This window comes from Solea senegalensis, linkage group LG20, assembly GCF_019176455.1.
Source record: "Solea senegalensis isolate Sse05_10M linkage group LG20, IFAPA_SoseM_1, whole genome shotgun sequence".
Lineage (NCBI taxonomy): Eukaryota > Metazoa > Chordata > Actinopteri > Pleuronectiformes > Soleidae > Solea > Solea senegalensis.
Window position 1 is genome coordinate 7,698,687 of NC_058039.1, and position 20,316 is coordinate 7,719,002.

Below are 20,316 nucleotides of genomic sequence, written 5' to 3' on the forward strand. Positions count from 1 at the left end.
ATGTAGTCTTTTACTAGAGGTTACAAGGTCATGGGAGAAAATGGAAGAAAAGGCAGAAACTCAAAGAGAGCTCAAAATCTCTCTCACATTTTGAGACACAGAACACAATCAGTCACAGACATAAGACGTTTTTCTCTCTTTAGAATCGGAGGTGGGGGGTTGGACAAAACATGTTGGGAATGAAAGAAGTCACAAAGCCTCTTGTGTATTTCATATTGGTCTTTTATGCATTACATGAATATAAAAAGAGTGATTTCCAAACCAATGCATCAATCGCCTTTTGGACAACAGCAGCTAGTGATGGGGGGCAAACACGGGGAGCGGTAACACAATGAAATCATAATTTCCAAATGGTAAGTGGCTTCAATAAAAAAGACCTTGACTTCATACAGAGGGAAAAATACACACTGAAAAACCTTCATATTCATTTCCACAGAGAAGCACGTGAAGAAACAACAACACGCGCATTTAAAAAAATCACCCAGATGTCCTTTATGAGGAACGTGTGCCGTTCACGTCTGTAATTTCCATTCAAATGAAAGTACAGCATCCTATTTGTGATGCTAATCCTGCGGACGTCTAAGTGCTGCATGTATGTGCTGCAGGTACAATGTGTGGTTCTGTATTCTGCACACATGTTCAATCAGAACAAGGGCTTTGTGGATTCTAATCTCACACTTTGTGATCTCCTGCTATCCTGGAGGAGAGGTTTGTGCACCGGAATGTGAGGCAAGTGTTTGTCCTGATGTGACGAGAGGTGCAGCGGGAGATTTGCATTTTTCTATTAGTGGAGAAAACAGTGGGACGTGACTCCGCGGAATATGATTAAAAGAGTTCGCTCTCAACTGTACGGCTTGGAAGACTCAGGCGCAGTTTTGTTTCAGAATATAGATTTTATCATAAATCACGAGGTCAAAGGAAAGGGAATCAAGGATTTGATTTTCAGGAACACATAAATACAATTTATGGATTTGACGTAGGTTATTACTGCAAGTACTGTACTGATTACTGCTGAATTGCATATTCCCCCTGTAGAAAATAAAATATCAAATCTCAAAAATGGCCAGGAACTTGTTGACAGAGAATTTTCACCGCTTACAGACCGAGCACAATTTGTGACCATCAGGACAAAGTCCACCGCTTATTAATCCAAATCCACGTCCAGGTCAATCTCTGTGCTCAGGTTGAGGTAGAAAAACGCATAGACGCAGAGCACAAACAACAGGATTGCAGCAACGACAAGGAATGCATCCTAAGAAAGGAAAAGAAAAACATATTACATCAATGTTTCACTAAAACATATTTACAAACCTGCCACCTAAGGTTCCATCTTGTTCAGATGTGTATATTTAAAAAATAAAATCTTGTTTTGAGTCATATTAACGTGCTTCACTGTCATGTTGCAGCACACTGGGATGGGTCGTCGGAATGTCAAATAATGTATTATTCAATGTATTATAATTATTATTATTGGTTATATATGTTTGTATATGTGCGCAAAGACAACAGGAGAGACTAAAGACAGTTGTTTGACGTATGTGTCAGCTCTAGTGGTGGGAAAATCTGTATATCGTATAAATAATGTATAAATAATATAATCGTATAAATCTGTGACTTTATTCTGCAATTGTAATTCTTGGATTATCGCATTAAGATATCAATTAATCTAATCCTGGATTATATCAGTAAAGTCTGTTTTCGTGTATAAATAAGCTATCAGTCTCGTCCTGATCACATATCAGTATTTCCCCACAGCTACAAAGACTTTGATGCTATTCACAGTAAGAGCCAAAACAGGAAAACAGATGCATATTTAAATTTTACCCAACTTGTGTGGCAATAAATTCAAATGTTAGCTCATGAAATGATTCAGATCCGCATATTTTATCCCAAAAAAAATAATAATAATGCAGTGTCATCTACTACATTTACTAGGGCTGGGTATCACTACAGATTTCCTGCATTCATTTAATTCCAATTCATACCAATGTTGGATATAAAGCAGTTAACCCCAGAACTAATGCTGCAAATTGTACAAAAAACTTGGAACTCTCTAACCTGGGGCATTATTAAAAATATTAATATGTACATTAAAAATGTACTTCATAGCAGTTTCTTTAATGGACTCTTTGTTTAATATGATCACACAGTACAAGTGTACAGTACAGTCGTAGTTGATAATTCAAACTCAGACATTAAAAACCCATATGAGTTCTAATGGTTTGGTTTGGTACCTATTTTTTTGCGTTTCCATTAGGAATATTACTGAAATAACCGGCCCCTACAGTTCCATTTTTCTGTACCTTTCCCTTGGAGTACCAGAGTAAGGGTACAGTACGGTACAGCTCGACCCACGACAGTCAGCTTATTGCGTCCTGTGTTTCTTCAAAGTCTGCAGTCTGTTCTCATACAAAGCTTGTTAATGTACAGCCTTGAAGTGCAACAGCCAGTTTGAAGCTGTCCAGCAGAGGACACTGTGAGCACAGTTTGGCAGAAGATGAGCAAACATAGGTGAAGACATTCAGGGATAAGACAGTTTACCTTATCCTTGAATGTCTCTGCACTGCATAGCTGTGAAGGATGCACAATTTGTTTTCTTTTTCTTTTGACGCAAAGACATTCACATGCACTAAAGAATAAAAGTGGAAGTGCATCAGAGAAAAAGAAAAAAAAAAAAAGACTTTACAAAGTGAACAGAATCTTATTTGAGAAATCAAGCAGTAAACGACAGCACTACAATCATCTGTTCTATCTGCAATCTGTCCCCTGACAATTTACTGGCAAATGAAACTTTTGTCAACAAAATGGCCTATTTTTTCAGCTCTTCTATTGGCTAATCGTCAAACAAATTGAGGCTTTCCAGAGGAGCGGCGTTCAACTTGAAAATGGGAATTTGGAGCGCATGTTCATTATGTGGTGCTCACACGATTACAATCTTCATCAGCTGGAGTTTCATTAGGGCCACTCAGAGTATTGAACAATGCCAGTTGCTCTTTATCAAGAGAACTCATTAGCGGCAAACTTTCTAATCAACACTTGGAGAGCTTGGAGGGCTTTAAAAGAGTGCAAAGTACAGAGTCTGATTGGAGGTTATTTTGAAAATAAAAACTGATATGAACGTGGAAATAAGTTTTAGCATGCAAAGTGGGCCACAACAATACAGGTGGCATGACGAGTGATTTTAAAACACACAATGTTAGTCCCATAAACAGACATCCTCAACATGCAGTTGAATATAAAGTCTTTGTTTATTTATAAATGAATAACCACTAATGTCTTATTGCTCTGTGCCTTCATGAGTGATGGACTCAGGTGATCCAAGGTCACAGGGAGGACAATAATAAACAGAAAGAGAGAGAGAGAGAGAGAAATAGAGAGAAGTAGCAGGCATTCACAGACAGAGGACTGAAATTCAACCCACTGGCCAAACTGCAGAGAGAAAAAGACGGAATTAAAAACAGGAGCTAGAACCACAGCGAAAACAAGTCAGAGATAAGGCTTCGCATAAATGTGGGATGGTGGGGACCTAATAATAATTTCACTCTGCTGAGGGGGACAATTAAACAGCATCACAGCATCCACAGCTATGTGTATACATGTTGTAGTGCCTAGTCATCAGCAGCATTGGTCTTCATTAGCCTCAGCTCACAATTATCTACATCCCGACAGCCTCCAAACAGCTTAAAGTCCCTTCTTAATTGGAAAACTTTTAAATTTCATGCACTTTAGTTTCATATATTAACCGCCAGGCTCCAAACGCTTGATTTACTTTTCTATTTTGACTGGGCCTCGGAGAAAAGAGAATTGTTATCAAATCATGGAGCCTTGATTGTTTTCCGCTTTTATTGTGTTCTCTCGCAAGCTTTGAAAAAAAAAAAAACATGACAAAGAGGAGTGTTTGTAATTCTGTCAACAATATCGCCGAGAAAACGTTGTGTGCCTCTGACATGGGAAACTGTTTTGTTGAATAAGCTGCTGAGACACAAGGATGCACAAAATTACAATGCAGGTCTTTTTTCCCCCCACTTTCTTGGCTTCAGGTTTCAGAGAGAGAGAGAACAGCTGGTTACACTGACTCGTCTATGAAAACAAGCTGGAGGAGATTTGGTGAAAACACTCGAGTGGTAGACAGCACCTGCACTTGATTGAGATCATTGTTTTCGAGGAGAGTGGCCCACTGTGTTGACTCTTGCCTCGTCTCAAAAAACACATTTACGCACACTCTCTCTCGGAGACAAACACACAGGCTCTCTGCCAACATTCTGATGGAGACCCCTGGATGGAGCCCAGGCGCATCATCATCATCTTCATCATCATGTCTCTCTCCCCGAGCACTCCTCAGCACAGCAGCTGCAGACACGCAGCACGCTGGGGGCGATGGGTCTCCGTCACCCCGGCGACAAGTGAAGACTCGACAGTTTGTGCGCAAATGCACATACAGTACACACGCGCGTGCGTCAGGCAGTATGAGATTCAGTGTGTGTGTGCTGTGCTCGTGAGGCGGACACATGATACTCGTGGTGCTGCGAACGGTAAACAATGTCTCATCTGTACACAACACGGTGACATTAGGTTTTCTAACATGACTGGTTCAATATACTTTGGTTTGGGCAACCTGATGCCACGAAACCATCTTCTGCACTGCTTTTAACAAAACAAAAAAAGAAATGAATAATTAAAATAACCTGTTTTGCACATATCTAAGTCGCCATCGCTGCTGATACCGAATTTACCTATCGGCCATAAATTACAACCACTTAATTTCTGCTGATAATCTTAAGCCTTTTGTATAAATAAGAGCCTTTTTTTTTGCTCGCTTTAGGGACACTTAAAAAATAATGCCTCGGAACATGAAAAGCCTTATCACCGCCATCATCGACTCAACTCTTTTCATAAAGCTTATTGTTAATTAAATGGCATGAAAGGCCATTAAATCCACAAATTCCCGTGTGTTAGCTGACAACGCTGCTCGCCAACTAAAAAGTGTGAATGGGCGTCGTAAAAGCCTAATGGCCAGCACAGATAACAGATCCAGAATCTGCTTTAATTAGAGGCTGATGCTCCAGCTGCTCTAATAATAACCCAGCACAGTTTACACTTTACTTTTTTTTACTTTATTTAGCAGAATAATAATGACTCTGAATTGCTCCTTCAAGATGAAACCTGCAGCTTTTGACACAACACACATATGTACACACTAGCACATTATTGGGTGAAATCATAAAAAGAGTAAACATGTTTATCATTCTGTTCTACAGTCTTACTTGCCATACATCATGATTTCACAAATAACAGCTGGTAGCCTCCATCCTCTGCTAATTCCATAAGCAAATTTTTCCCAACTTTCTGGGCTCAGCGGCTAAAGACTGAGGGAAAACAGTGCAGAACTGAACAGAAGGCTAGTGTGCCAATTAGACAAGACAGCAGGCTTGTTTCCTGTGCTGCATGCTAGTGTGCTGGAGCTACTTTCAAGGTGCTTCTTCCCCGGGAAACACGAAGAGAAACTGTGGCGAGACATACTGCCACTTTCCTAATCTCTGCTGTTGTGACCGCGTGTTATCCACCAAGAGCTGCAGCTTCAGCCAGCGCTACGCCTATAAAAACACCACGACCCAACACGTGTATAAAGATACAATGCAACTCGACTCTCGTCAGGTCAGCCTCATTTTGTGCGACTCAGACAACTTCTGTTCCACCGTTGTTGAAACAGAAGTTCTCCCTTTTCCCAGTCTTTCCCTCCTGTGCTCTGCCAGCTTCTCCAGACTGGCCTGCTACTAGGATAGCCCTGAGACAGCCTGACCTGGCAGCTGCCCCGAATCTCTGTGCCCGCATGTCTGCTGGCCCTTCTGAGGGACCAGCTGCACCAGACACCATCCTCCCAACCGGGGAGGCGACGGAGGCGATGGAGAGGAGAGGAGAGGAGAGGAGAGGACAGAAATCACTGGCATGAACCAAAGGCGCAGAGATGGGGGCGGTGGGAGTGGGGGGGAGTTTCTCTACTGTCATCACAGAGCTGTGTGAAAATCACAACTTCATACAATAACAAAGAGGACTCGACGGTAAAGCAAGTGTGACCAAATATCCATTACATCTGGGCTGAATTTCAATCAAACGCGAGGCCAAAGGGTCTTAGTCAGTTTAATATTCTTGTCCCAGAGGTATTTTTAATCCAACCTCTGAAAATCCCCCTCCTCTTGGACGTGGAAAAAAAAACCTGAATTATTCATGGGCAATATCAATATTTCAAGATATGGACTAATCTAATTGGATTAAAGACATGCTTAATGAGGCCTTGCATGTCTAAGAGATGCATATTTTAAAACCTGACCATTTCACCCAGTGTTTAATCCTCACTATGACTGGTTCAGGTCTGTGTACGACACAGCAACTGCAGCTTAATGATGAAGTGAAGGCTTTTGACGACAGAACCGACTCTGAACGTGGCAAAGGAAAACAAACAAGCTTTGGAAAAACTAAGATTGTAGATTCACACGCTCTGTTATTGGCAAAAGCATACTACATGCAAAGAGAAATTGAAATACTAGAAGTGCTTTTTTTTTTTTTTAAATCGGTGAGTCAAATGAGTGAGGAAAAGCATAAGCAGCCAGAGTGATAAACGTGGCGTCATTCATCTTTGCCTGCACAACAGCTCCTAATCGCCACAGTGTGACAAAGCAACACAGAGAGATGCATTTGTTTGCCCTTGCAACGCCCTCTCCTCCCTTTAATTTCACGTTACTCAATTCTGTCTTATCACTTTCTAACCTCCTATCTGTTTCTTCCTTTCTTGACTTTTTCAATTTCCCATTTCTCCCATTCACTTTCCTCGTTGGCCCTCCCAGATGCTCTCTTAACCCGCCAAGGTTAAAAAGCTGTGACGTTGTGTCTCATTCTTTTTGTAGATACTGCGTGTTAATGTTGAGGACTTTATTCTACACAGATCCTTCCTTTCAGCACTTTTTCCTTCAACAGACGGAGGCGGCAGAAGGCAGTGGCATATAATTCCAGGTGGATACGTGCCGTTACATTCCCAACGAGTGATCTAGTGAGACACACTCTTAAGCGGGGAGACGGAGACAGACAAACGGAAAAAAGGTGGTTGGCAGAGAGACAGACAAGCAGATGGACAGGCAGGCAGAAACAGAAGACGACATGCAGATAGCAGACATCACTAATTTGAAACAGAAAGTCTCACCCTGAATCCAGAGGAATTCTTCTTCGCTTCAGCTTTCAGTCGCGTGGCCTTTAAGACTGACTTTGTCTTTTTGTAATCCTGTTTACCTGAAAGAGAGAAGTAATTGGACGACAAACATCAGCAGATTTTTAAAGGACTCTTTGAAACCAGCTTTGTTGTTGTTTTTTGAGCAATTTCAAAGCTCAGCGTCAATAGCAGTCCTCAGTTTCCTCAGTTTAGCATAAACTCCAAATATGTGCTCCAAATAAGAAGAGCAACAACACCTAACCCTAACCCTAACCCTGTTCTACAGTACCTTCGAGAGAACCTACGGAAAGTAAACCTTGGGCCTTTATTTCAGGGTTAAATCAGACGTGATCATGGGTTGAGATTCAGCCATTGAGAGTGAAGGAAAATAGACCGACAGACACCAAGCCACTCAAGGTCCACTCAAAGGAATTTGTAGTTGTTGGCGAGAAAAGGCGTGCGATAGGGTAATGAGGTAACGAGTCGTGTGTACATTGTGTTCTTGAAAACAAACCGAAAGCGCAGGATTCCACACACACTTTCTTCATTTCCAACTATCTGACTCTCCCTTCTCTTTCTCTCAGTTCCTATCTCTTTTTCCATCCCTCCTGGTCACAGACTTCTCCTCCTCCTCCTCCTCCTCCTCCGCCCTCTGACTCACAGGATGGATAATAGAAATGGGGAGCATGTTGCCAAGAGCAGACAGAAAGCTAGTGGGAATTCATTAGGAGGGCCACTGGATATCTCCTCCACTTGTCAGAAATTGGAGAGGTGGAAATTTGATTGGAGGGCACCTCAGGTTGCTCTTCATTCACGGGGAAAAACTGGTAGGACTTTTAGACTGCAAAACTAGCTGGTTGTGATCGTGTGATGATGCAGAAAGTTGAAAACACTACAAGACAAACAAACACGAAGAACACAATGATTGCGACGTATAAAAATGACTGGGAATCATCTCGTCTTCCTCATCTCAGAGAACTGTCCACAGAGAATTGTTGAAACATGTGACTGCTAATACAGAACAACACAGGGAGTTAACAAATCTGCCAACAGTTCAAATATGGACATTTAAATGTAGTATTGGTATGCTGTATGGTGTATAAATACAGTTACGATTATGTGCAAAGACTGCACACATCTTTAACCTGTTAAAAATTGTTAAAAACCCAGTTCAGCTACAACATCCGCATCAATACTGCAGCAAAATCAGAATAACTGCACCAAGCATGAGTATAAGTGTTTATACGGAGCAGAAATGCCACAAATTGTGATGATTGGCAGTGGGTGCCTCACAGCAAGAGGGGTTTCGAATCGATGTGAACTTTGCATTGGCTCCACGTCTGCAAAGGTTTTTCCTGCAGGTTTTCTAGCTTCCTGCAGAGAGATTCAAGGTTGCAGTTTCAGAATGGATGGATGGGTAAGAGAAGGTAATGTTGTACAACAACATACTTCTTATAGTGTGTTAGCGACAAACGCAATGAGTTCTTTTGCACATTACTTGAGGACATGCAGAGTCGGCGCAGTGAATCGAGTACATGCAAATTTTGCATCAGTCGCCGTGATGCTACTCCTGTAAAATCGATGTCAGTCACTTCAGTTGCTCAAGTTCAAATATTTGAACTTGGACGCAACATTTGACAAGATGCTGCAGGAGGTTATCGACATTGAGAGAGTCTTCCGACTTCCCGTTGTTGTATCGGAAAAGGAAACCATGTGATTTGCAATAACAACGTTACATGTTGCAAAGACAATATCCCTCGCAATAATGAATAATGACGAATGTATGAAAATAAACGCATTTTAAAACATATACTGTACATATATGGATTAAATAATAAAAAGAAGTATTTAAGATGAATTATAGATACAAAGAAATTCAATTAACAATTGCATATATTTGTATGGTCATGCAGCTTTGCTTTGAGTGTAACTAAATGCCAAATGGTGTCTGGAGTCATTGTAGGTTTACATTTTTATTTACTTGGACACCAAATCATTACGGAGACGACATACGGAGGATCTCCTACATTTGCATTAAAACATGTTGCGCAGCTACGGAGGCAGGATGAGCGTAGCTGTAGATTTGGGGAGCAATTAAAGCGCAGTTCTATCTACTGACTTTCGCTCCACCCGAGACTCGTCCTCCACTCACTATGTGCGAGTGTGCTGCTCCAAATGAATGGCAGAGAAAACTCTGAGCCTATTGATTTAAATGAAGGGGCAGGGACGCACTGCACTGAGGGAATGTAGGGGAAACACTTCAAGTAGTCATTTGCGACGCATGTACAGTATATAGCAATTGCAGTAAATTTCTGATACATCGTGGTGCCCCAACACACACCCGGTGATGGTACGTTGGGAATATGAACACTCACTATTCTTCAGCGATGTTCCCCTGCTGTAGACACTTTCTGTCACCAATTATCTATCTGCAGTGGGCTACACGCTGGCCTTCCCTGTCTCTCCGCTTCTGCCTGCCACACTGAGAAGGCATCACTGTCCTTTAGCACAGCTGCAACAATACTGCATCTCAGTGGAACATTAGCCCCTTGCAAGGTGGCCTAGAGTGCATGCTGAGAGGCTTCCCTCAGAGTGCCTTGCCTTTCACTGACGTCATCCCTGATTTTATTTTAAGAGGACCAGAGAAAGGGTCCCTCGCCTCACTTACTGTAGATTCACCAAAATATAAAGTGTTTCATAATTTGTCATCATTGTGTCACTGCACCTGAAGTCCGTTTAAGACAGGAGAAGTCAGTTTTTATCTCGAGGTACTGTTCTGCTCAGCACGACACAGGAGGCAGGGGGTACGAGCTAAAATTAGCCATATGTGATTGAAGGAGGGTGGAAAGGTATGTGATTTGTGTGTCACACAATTGGGGGCCATTAAAATGACGCTGGCAGTGAGGTCGACATCTCAAACTATCGTAGCGTGTCTGAATGAAGAGTAGTACAGTATATACTGTATGTGTGCCATATAGATATATACCATAGTATTTATATAATGTATGTTTACACTAACATTCCGGGCCTTTTTATTTTTTTTTTAACAAACATTGAACACATCCGTGAAGATAAAACCGACATGAGGTGGGCGGATTAATCCATTAAATTCAACCGTGTCAGGCTAAAAAGACAGAAGGAGTGCAGACAAATAACACAGGATGGAAGATCAACCAATCCCCCTGTTAGCTTACCCTGTTTTTTTCTTGCTTTTGGATTTATTTTTAGTGAGCTCATCTCATTTCTTACTTAAAATTTGGAAAAACATACCCAGTCTCCAGTTAGAAGTCTCAGTTAGGAACATTTTCAAAACACTGTTATATTCAACATCAACAACAAGATGATTATAGTTTCAATGACAATTTGGCTTTTTGATTAATATGTGTTTATGTATTTTGATGTTAAAAAGGAAAGCTAAATTATTGGAGAGATTTAATTTGCAAAAACCTGATGCTACTGCTTTTCTGTCAGATGCAGACAGTACGTGACCCCATACCGGGATAAAAACCATACATTCTGAATCTGAAGTGTCTAATTTGAGTTATATTGCTTTTTTCTAATGCAACCATGATGCTTAGTCTAGCCAGTGAAGACAAAACTATGAAAAACAAGCACAGTGCAAGTGTCAAGAGAAGCACTAACATGCCCGTGGGAAGTCCCTGTGTGTTTGTGTCAGGGTCGAGCTGTCCTGCATATGCAGTACATGCAGTGTGATGGTGTGAGTTGGACAGACAGTCCACCTTCTATCACTCTCTGAGAGACACTGCAATGACAGTGACTCTGGCTGTCCTCCATGCCTGGCCTCGCTTCCACGTCCATGTGTTAATGGCTGCCAAATAGTCAAATGACCACATGGTGCAGATCGCTGGGATCTTCCAGAATGCATGGCTGGGGAAATGGAGGGCGGATGCCAGACACATGGGAGAAATTCACGCCTTGTCCTCTTCATCACGTCAGTGGAGGAGAGGAAAGGCCAAGTATTCAGTTGAGTTCAATTCAATTCAAATTCCAGTAACTTGATCTGTCTGTTAGGAACTTTATTTGTGCGGCCTCTGCCTGGTGGCAAACACGGACAATGTGATTTTGATTTAAGGTATTTTTGCCGTCTCTGACACCATACTATTCCAATTTATGGAGGTGAAATCATCAGTAAAGTGGTTATATTCATTTTGATATGTTTTGTTCTTGAAATTGCAAGTGTTTTATCTTAATAATACTTTAATATTTTACAGCCTGTGACCACTTGCAATCCCACTACTTTCTGAAGGCATAGTATAGTGTAGGGCCCAATAAAAAGAAGTCACCAGTGGCCCCTTGCTGACCAAGTAAGAAGACAAAGGCACACCAAAAGAGATGATCACCCAGCTCAACAACCAACTTCTGATGTGCCTTGAATATGTCACCCTAATACAGATTCATATTACAAAGTGTGGCCCATTCCATTCCATTACATTACATTACATGTCACTTAGCAGACGCTTTTATCCAAAGCGACTTACAATGGAATTGAGTACAATCAGCTAAGGGTGGAGACAAACTTGCAACCATGATGTCTTTCACATACAGGGTACCGGTCTTAACCACTGAGCCACTCCACCCCATTCCATGTCTCAGAGGATGTAGCCCCATGCAATGTTTGACCATTTTAGTCCCCTACAAAAGACACTACTTTTGTCCCATCTCTGTGTCTCACCTTTGCTGTGGTGTACAGTGGTGTACCGACATTGTTCGGTCTTTTTCATAAACAGGAAACTGGTAGAAACTAAAGGGGTTGGAAAAAATAGGGGGTGAAGGGGAACGGAGGTGTCCTAAACTCTTCTGCTGAATATTTGGTAAAAGCAAAACACGCTATATGAGAATTTAAGGGAATTAGAATTATGGAATTATGTCTCTTGTAAATAAAAGTCTGGGTTATTCACATCATTTGGCACTGGATTCAGTGCATTTACAAGTTCTGAATATATATATTCCTATAAAAATACATCTATTCATCCAAAAAAAATAAAACTAGAGCTGCAACTAACGATTATTTTCATAATCGAATAATCTGCCGATTGTCTTCTCAAATAATCGATTAATCGTTTGGTCCATAAAATATCAGAAAACCTTAAAAAATGTTGATTGGTGGAAATGATGATGTTCTCAAATGTCTTGTTTTGTCCACAAACCAAAATGATTAACTTTGAACGATTTCTTTGTTATCCAGAGCAAAGAATGAAGAAAATACTAACATTTAAGAAGCTTAAACAATCGGAAATCTTGTTTTAATCATGGAAAAAGTTTCAAACCGATCAATCGATTTGTCGATTAATTTAGTAATCGATTTAATCGAATAATTGTTTCAGCTCTAAATAAGACTCACTAATACCAGATACTAAGAGGTGTGTCATGTTCATTTGGCATCGATTAAGAGTCATTTGACATGGAAGCTGTCAAAAGAACTTATAAGAAATATTTATATTCATAGATATTACAAGAGCCACTAAAGTGAAAAGTCCGTCCACATAATATAAGAAGCACAACGAGGTGTGTCCTGGGAGAAATGTTCAAGCTAAACACAAACATATTCCTCAGAAAATATGCAATTGCCCAACTGCTTTATGAGAGCCACGTATGCTGCCAGAGTAAACCGAACTGACGTCTTCAACAGGCTATCATGTGTCTGAGAAAGAAAAATATTGTAATCACATACATCAAGAGAGGAAGGTTTCAAAAGCACGCACGAACAGAGAATTGTTATGTTAAGAGACCAACTCAGGAGCCTTGTTAAGACTAATACACTATAGGGAAATATAAAACCTGAGATAAATCGGAGGACGTGAATCACCTTGGGCCAACTAACAGCTCTCCCCTGGGAGAAGTGGACCACAACAATAGCATGATTGACACAGCGTTCAGCACGTGGCGTGGATTTATGGAGCAAATGAACGAAAAAAGAAGCCAAAAATAGAAGCGTGAAGCTTTTCTATGTACTGTACTTACAATACAGAGGTGGTCTTATATAGCATTATATCACTACACTTATATATTGCATCAACTATATGACAAATGTATGTTTAAATAACTGGGCCTGCTATATAAGACTATATGTGACCTATCATTCATTACTACATTTAAAGCCTTGTCGTTGTCTCCGCCATTTAGTTGCAAGCTGAATTTCACAATCCATGTTTCTCAGTACAAAGATACATGTGAAGACTTTGATGGACTTTAATACATTTATTGTATTCTGCCATAACAAGCACAGGAGTAATTGCATTATATCCAAACACTGTGTTCTGGAGTCACAGTGACCTTAGCCATCGACCACTGAAATCAATATTCAGTCAATCTTTGAGTCTAATCTTTGTACCAACGATATTCTCTTTATGTGAGTGGAACAGGTGAATAACTCTATGTCAGGACATGTGAAAGGGACAGACAGTCAACCTGAAAACATCATGCTTGTGGTTACGGCTTTTGCCTATAAAAGAGGCATAAAAAGTCCAGGTGAGCAGTCTTTGCCCTTTGTAAAGAAAAGCTATTGTATGGTCATGACAGCTGGCATGAATGACTTCCTGTAGTGATGCTTTTCACACTGAAAGTGCTCTGCAGTTAGACCAGCGGGAGGTAGAGGGGGAGCAAGGTGTTCCCATGATGTTTGTGCACCATACTCGTCTAACACCACGGGCCCCAGAGTCGCGTTAGTCTTCTTCTAAGATCTTAGTTATTATCAAAGGTGTGGCTAAAAAATAAAAAGCTAGAATATGAATTCTGAAGTTGATTTAAATCTGGCCATAAATGACTCTCTCTCTTTTACTCGTTTTCCTTGAACGCCATGAGATCTAAAGCGAAATGTAGAAGAACCATCTCTGATGGAAGGATGAGGAGTCACCGTGGATGGACAATTATCCTTTGAAACCTGAGGCATCCTGTTAGTTTTGTGACTTTGTATTCTGCATTGCATCACTCTCCTCGGCTCATCTCTGTAGCTGGTATTTTTTGCCCTGAGCATGAATGAACTCATGCTCTACTTCTTGGCTATTCCTGGTAAGAATACCCATTTATCAAGGACAATTCCAAAGCATTTTGTGTAAAAAATAAATAAATAATATTCTGCCTCTGATCTGAAAATAGGAATAATGTGATTTTCTTTGTATCTATAAAGATAACATACCCAGGTCACATTTGTATAATATTAAAAATTCTTGGAATATGAAGTAAAAACTTCAGCCCTATGAGGAAAACAGAGCTTCCCTTTGGATTTACGTCATTCCTATCTGCTCATAATTACCCAGCTTTGCCACTGGCAACCTTGTGGTTTTTGCTCCATAAGAGTATAACAAAAACAAAAACACATGATACGAGTGTGCTCCTCAAGTAACCACAGCTGGCATGCTAACGGGGACAAAGTTTTGATTGATACCTACCATATTGCTTTAGTTAGGCCTTTATGATGTAAGGAGAATGGAAAAACAAAGTAACGCAGTATTTGAGTGTGGTATTAAACTTTGACAAAATAGTTTCTGACATGGTATCAAAAGGGGAAGTTCTTTAAACCAGGAATTCCTTGTCCATAAAAACTGACCATAAATGCTGCTTCCTCTTTATATGTCATTCCCTGAAGAGCATGTCGAATGTTGTGTTTATGGTCAGTGTTGAGCTTCTGGGCAGTCTGAGGTTTTCAGGATGTGAAACCGCAACAGGACTGTTAACTGAAACACGTATATATCATGTATAGTGCTTCAGTGCATTGATTAATTCATTTCCTTCTATGTCATAATTACATTTTCTACTGTGTGTACATGTATGTATAGGTGTGTGTATAAAAGAATCAACAAGCCTGTCACTGCCACACTCAGAACCTCTCACCCCTCTAACGGGGTGTGGTGACCACGGCCCAAATACAAATTATGTGATGGAACGTAGCAGAACGTCAACAGGAAGTCGTGTTGATTATTTAATTCATGTTTCAAGGAGAAGGGCTGACATGACTTCCTCTCACTCCTTTTCAAGCATAAGAAGAAAAGTGAACAATTCGATTTGTATGTCTGCTCGTGAATTGAACATTTGTTCTCCTCTATGGTCTAATAAAAGACACATTTATTTAGTTTCTTTATTTATTTTTTTATTAGCTTATTTCTAAGAAATAATAAACAAAGTCAACATGAAATATAGTACACAGCACAGACGATACTAACGCGATTACTCGATCTAATCTGATATTGATAAATAAACTGAAATATCAGCACCAAGATGACGGGAGACTCACCAATCTGTTTTCTGTACTGATCGACCGGTAATCTGGTTGCGCTGGCATCTTTCTTCCCCATGTTTGCCGCTCAGCCTGAAAAAGAACGTGAGCAGAAAAACAACCTTCAGTGTGAGAGAACTTCACAGCTGGGCCTCTGTGCGTCACCTGATCGTTTAGTTAAATGGAGTACGGTTCTATTCCCGTTACTGTAGCTTGACAAAACGTGACAAACCTGAAGGGAAGACTCGCGTTAACACACAATCATCAGATGGAGAGAAGATAGTCAGTTTTGATCAGGCAGATGGTTTATCTTTCACATTCATCTGCTCGACATAATTAAATGAATTCTCACCACCTTGGATGTGTGTTACATTCACAGTGTGTGCACTTCCTATCCATCTCATTTGATCTAAACCCATTCCCCTTCACACCACAAGCTCTCTCTCTATCTCTTTGAATATACTGACAGCTCACTAGGAAGACATTAAGAGGAACGTAATAATATAAATATCCTAACTACACATATAACTAAACAAAATGTGTAACTGGGCTTCAAATTCCATCCATTCCACCAAAACTTCTTCAGTAGCGTCGATTTTTGTCTGAAATAGCAGAAACAGCAGCCGTGGTTCCAGGAGCAGGTCAGTGCTTTCTGGTGGTGGTGAATTCTCAAACATGTTCACCATTTGTTTAGACAAATAATGCAACATATTAACTACACCCTGGCAATATGCTGATTATCATAAGAGGGAGGGGGGGGAAAAAGGTGTATGTGTGAGCAGATGTGCACTGGGGAAAAGTGAATATGAAAGGAGGGAAGTATCTGTGTGCATCCACGAAGAACAAGAGCGGTGGAGAGTCTGGAGGTGCAGCCAGGGAATAGAGGAAAGAGACTGAATTAGCATGTTCATAGAGCGTGGCTGACTGTCTGTGCTTCTCATGGGAGAGCACCGCTGCCTTGGGAGACCAAGATTTTTACCTTCAAATAAAAACACGGTTTTCACCTGCATTTTAAACACTTTCAGTGCCAGCAGAGGAGGAGGAGGAGGATGTATGCACGGCTATTGTTCTCCAGCAGCTGTTAACCACAGTCAGCAAATTAAAGGTAGTGAGAGGAGGACAAAGGGAAATGAGGAAATTGTCCTCATGTAATGTTTATAGTTGGACACAGTAGGCTCTTAGAGCTGTGTCTCAACATCACAATATCATAGACTTTCTTTCATTTGAAGCCTCCATCATCGCCTGCAGTGCAGTCATTCCTCTCAGAGGTGTCTGCAGATGTGTAAAAGTATATTTTGAATTTCCAGCTGTGGAGAATAAATTGCGAGGATGTTTGCTGACTATTACAAAAAAATGTACTGTAAGCATTATGTGCAAGTGCATTGTTGGTAAAATTTCCCATCACAGATGCCGGTGTATAATGATGAAGAATAATGATACATTCTACTCATTAACAGTGTTAACCATAATCTCATTTCACTGAACAAAACAAGGCTTAACAAATATGACATTTTTAATGATATTTAAGTGGTAGAAAAGTGCTACGTTGTGCAGATGCAGATAATACAGAAAACACAAGTATATAGTAATTCTGGGTACAAATATACTCAGGTGCCACTTCAGTTCAACATTGCTAAAAGTTAATGTAGACTGATGCAAGTTTTCAGCAGATATTCTTACCTTCTTACGATTTATAATGATCACTTACTTATAAAACTGGTTTAGAAAAGTGCTCATTTGGACTTTAAAGACACAGTCAATCAAAAAAAGAAAAAAATAGTAACTATTTTGACTGCCGTTTAATGGTTTTGTTCTTTTGTATTAAGAAAAACCTCAAACAATCTCTGGCTCCAGTTTCTCCTAAGTGAACAAATATCTGTTTTTATATATACACACACATATATATATATATATATATATTTTATAATACTGGACGATGATCAAAAACAAAGTGAACAAAGAAATATCACACTGGGCTCTGGGGACTTGTGTTGTGTAGTTTGCCTAGACAAGGCGCTGTACGAATGTGTAAGTGAATGAGTGTGAATGGCAAAAGTGTAGTGTAAAGCAGCTTTGAGTGGGCATCAAGAGAAGAAAAGTGCCATATAAATACACACCACTCACCATCTATCTGTTAGCATTGTGTGACGTGACTCTTATTTAAGAGTACTCAAAATTTAGTACACACGAACCGACCAATTTTTTTTCATGACGACTGAAAGACGATCACACATTTAACGACTGCGTCTGACGAGGGATCACAGACTACATGACTTGTCAAACCGACGCATCATGTGAGCGCATCAAACTCCCGTGCAAACTCTCATGAGAGCGACCATGTCTACGAGAGTGACAGTTCAAAGGGTAAACAAACGTCGTTGTTTTGATATTGCTGTTGGCAACATGTGTTTGCAGTTGGGTCTGTAATAAGTACACACTACCCTACATGTTTGATTGACTGTGACTGAGGTCGGGTCGGGTCTGTTACTCTCACACAGATTTCTGTAACAACTAGCCATGCTATCTGACGCTGAATTACCTTACAAGGCTTTTACTCACCGTTTACACGTGTGATCCAAGACATCAAGCTCATTTGTTAGAACGTGAACATCGGGTTTTCAAAATAAAACACTGAGAGAGCACCGTTTCCCTGAGTGCACGTTTGAAAGCACATTTTTGAATGGGAAAATTAATGAAAGTTTTCGCAGCTATGATTAAGAGACCTTATAACTGGATTTTGAGCAATTGTAATAAGAGAGTTCTCTAAAAGTTCTGAAGAAGTATGAAAATGTTGTGTTCAGCAAATTAATATCTACTAGTGCACTGGATATCAGGCATTTTTACTGTATAGTTTTCAAAAAAATTTCAGCAATCAAATTTCAAATCAAAAGTCCAATATTTGCACTTTTTAATCGAAACATTAACTTTGAGATGTATTAAAAACAAACATTTCATAACTTCATTACATATATGACTACTGCCATACTGCAAATCAGACATTTGTACTGTACAGTTATTTAAATTTGAAGTTTTAAGTTCAATATTCACCTTTTTTCACGTCTCACGGATGACTGTAATCAAAGAGTTTCAAGATACTGGAAGTCTAAAAGATTCCACGAGATGATTAATGATGAAGATCGGTGAAGCTCACATGCATGAACTGGAGGGTTACGAGACTTGATGTCAATGACATAATTTACAACAAGCAAAACTAACAGGAAAAACTAAATGTCTGCTTTTGCACATGGTTTGTATGAGTCACTCTTCCCATTTTTGGAGGACCCATACTTAAAAAAAAGGACATGTGAGTTTCCACTGCAACCATAATGTGAGGTGATGACGATGTGGGCATGTTTTGTTTCTGTGACCTTTTTGTATAAGCTTCACATTATCTATCAGAAATATCATATTGTCTGCACACTAAACAGATTTTATTTTAACATGAAATATCTCAAACTATACTGTAAAAATGTCTGATTTACAGTATGGTAGTAGTTATAGATGTCCTGAACACAGCCTAGTCAATCCTTCCAATTTATGGAAGTGTTTTGTTTTATTACATCTCAAAGTTATCCTAATCCTTTTACGTACAAAGTTGTTGACTTCTATAATTAAAAAGTGCAAATATGGGACTTTTGACTTGAAATATCTCTAAAACTGTACTGTAGAATTGTGTGGTGTCCAGCATGCTAGTAGATATCAATGTGCTGGACACAACTTTTTCATTCTTATTGAGAACTTTTTCTCTTTATACAGTTGCTCTGCAACTTATATATCTGTGAGGATTTTCATTATTTTTCCAATTCAAAGATGTGCTTTGGTGCTCTCAGTGTTTCATTTTGAGTCATTGGATCACAGACTTTTTCAAAAAGGGAATTTAACAAAGAATAATTTGTCCCAAACGCCATCAGGATTCTTAATTCAACTAAAGTAATCAAACCACATTCACTTGGACTGCTCTACTTGTTTCCTATAATTTACTGTTATTTCATTTTTTTTTATTGTGCTTTTTGAGGTTTTAGGTCTTGTTTTTGTCGTCTGTAACTGGCGGACAATGAAAATGTAGTCTAATCGATTTGATTTTACCGTAAAAGCCTTTGTAAGGAGGGCGTTCAAATTCAGCAGACAGCTTGATAGTTTGGCCACGGAGAAACGAGTTTCACATAGCATGACCGCAGTAAATGTCTTGTCCTGTGTCCCCCAAGACACAATGTACTTCTCTGTCTCTGCAGAAAAACGCTAAACTCCGCAGAAATCACTGCGACAACTAAGCTACAAAATTAGCCTTGGAGCAACTCAACAAACCGTAAAACAAACAGTGTGGATGTAAATCAGTGGAGGCAGCTTTCAGTGACTGTATTCACAACGATACTTACACTGTTTATCCTCAGACTGTGTCGTTTAACGGAGACGCCACTGCATAACGCACGGTCCGGCTGATGTACGTGAACACACGGAGAGACTGCAGCGACGGAATTTATTGCACTTTGAGCTCAAACTGTCCAGAATGCCAACACACCACTTCTGTCCACGGATACTTCCTGGTTTTTACGGCAACGTAAATGACGGACAGAGCTCCCATCCAATCAGGTACGAGTATTTGTCGCGAGAGCCAATAGCATAAAAACAAAGGCTGGACTGTTTAAATAAAATACACACAGTCGGAGCACATGATGAGAGTTGATAGTCGGGACACTCCCACTGTGAGTAAACACAAACATCCTTTCCGAACCCGGTCCGAACAAAGGCCTTTTCTAACCCGTTTTTCCACCTATGTAATTTGAGATTGACACCTGAGACCCTCACAAGGAGGGTGAGTGGTATGAATGAATGAATCCTGGGTCTCACAACATCTGCATTTGAAAAAAAAATAACAAATGAA

The 20,316-nt window shown here is 40.1% G+C and overlaps 1 protein-coding gene across 1 annotated transcript; it reads right to left on the reverse strand.

The window, feature by feature from the left end:
- Nucleotides 1-204: 204 nt before the first annotated feature.
- On the reverse strand, nucleotides 205-19,980 carry triqk (triple QxxK/R motif containing). The gene is made up of 4 exons (XM_044053356.1): nucleotides 19,811-19,980; nucleotides 15,453-15,527; nucleotides 7,196-7,281; nucleotides 205-1,252 (listed from the first exon to the last, which is right to left on the reverse strand). The coding sequence occupies exons 2-4, from the start codon at nucleotides 15,511-15,513 to the stop codon at nucleotides 1,145-1,147; spliced, it is 255 nt and encodes an 84-aa protein (XP_043909291.1). The 5' UTR covers nucleotides 15,514-15,527; nucleotides 19,811-19,980; the 3' UTR covers nucleotides 205-1,144.
- Between the last annotated feature and the right edge of the window lie 336 nt (nucleotides 19,981-20,316).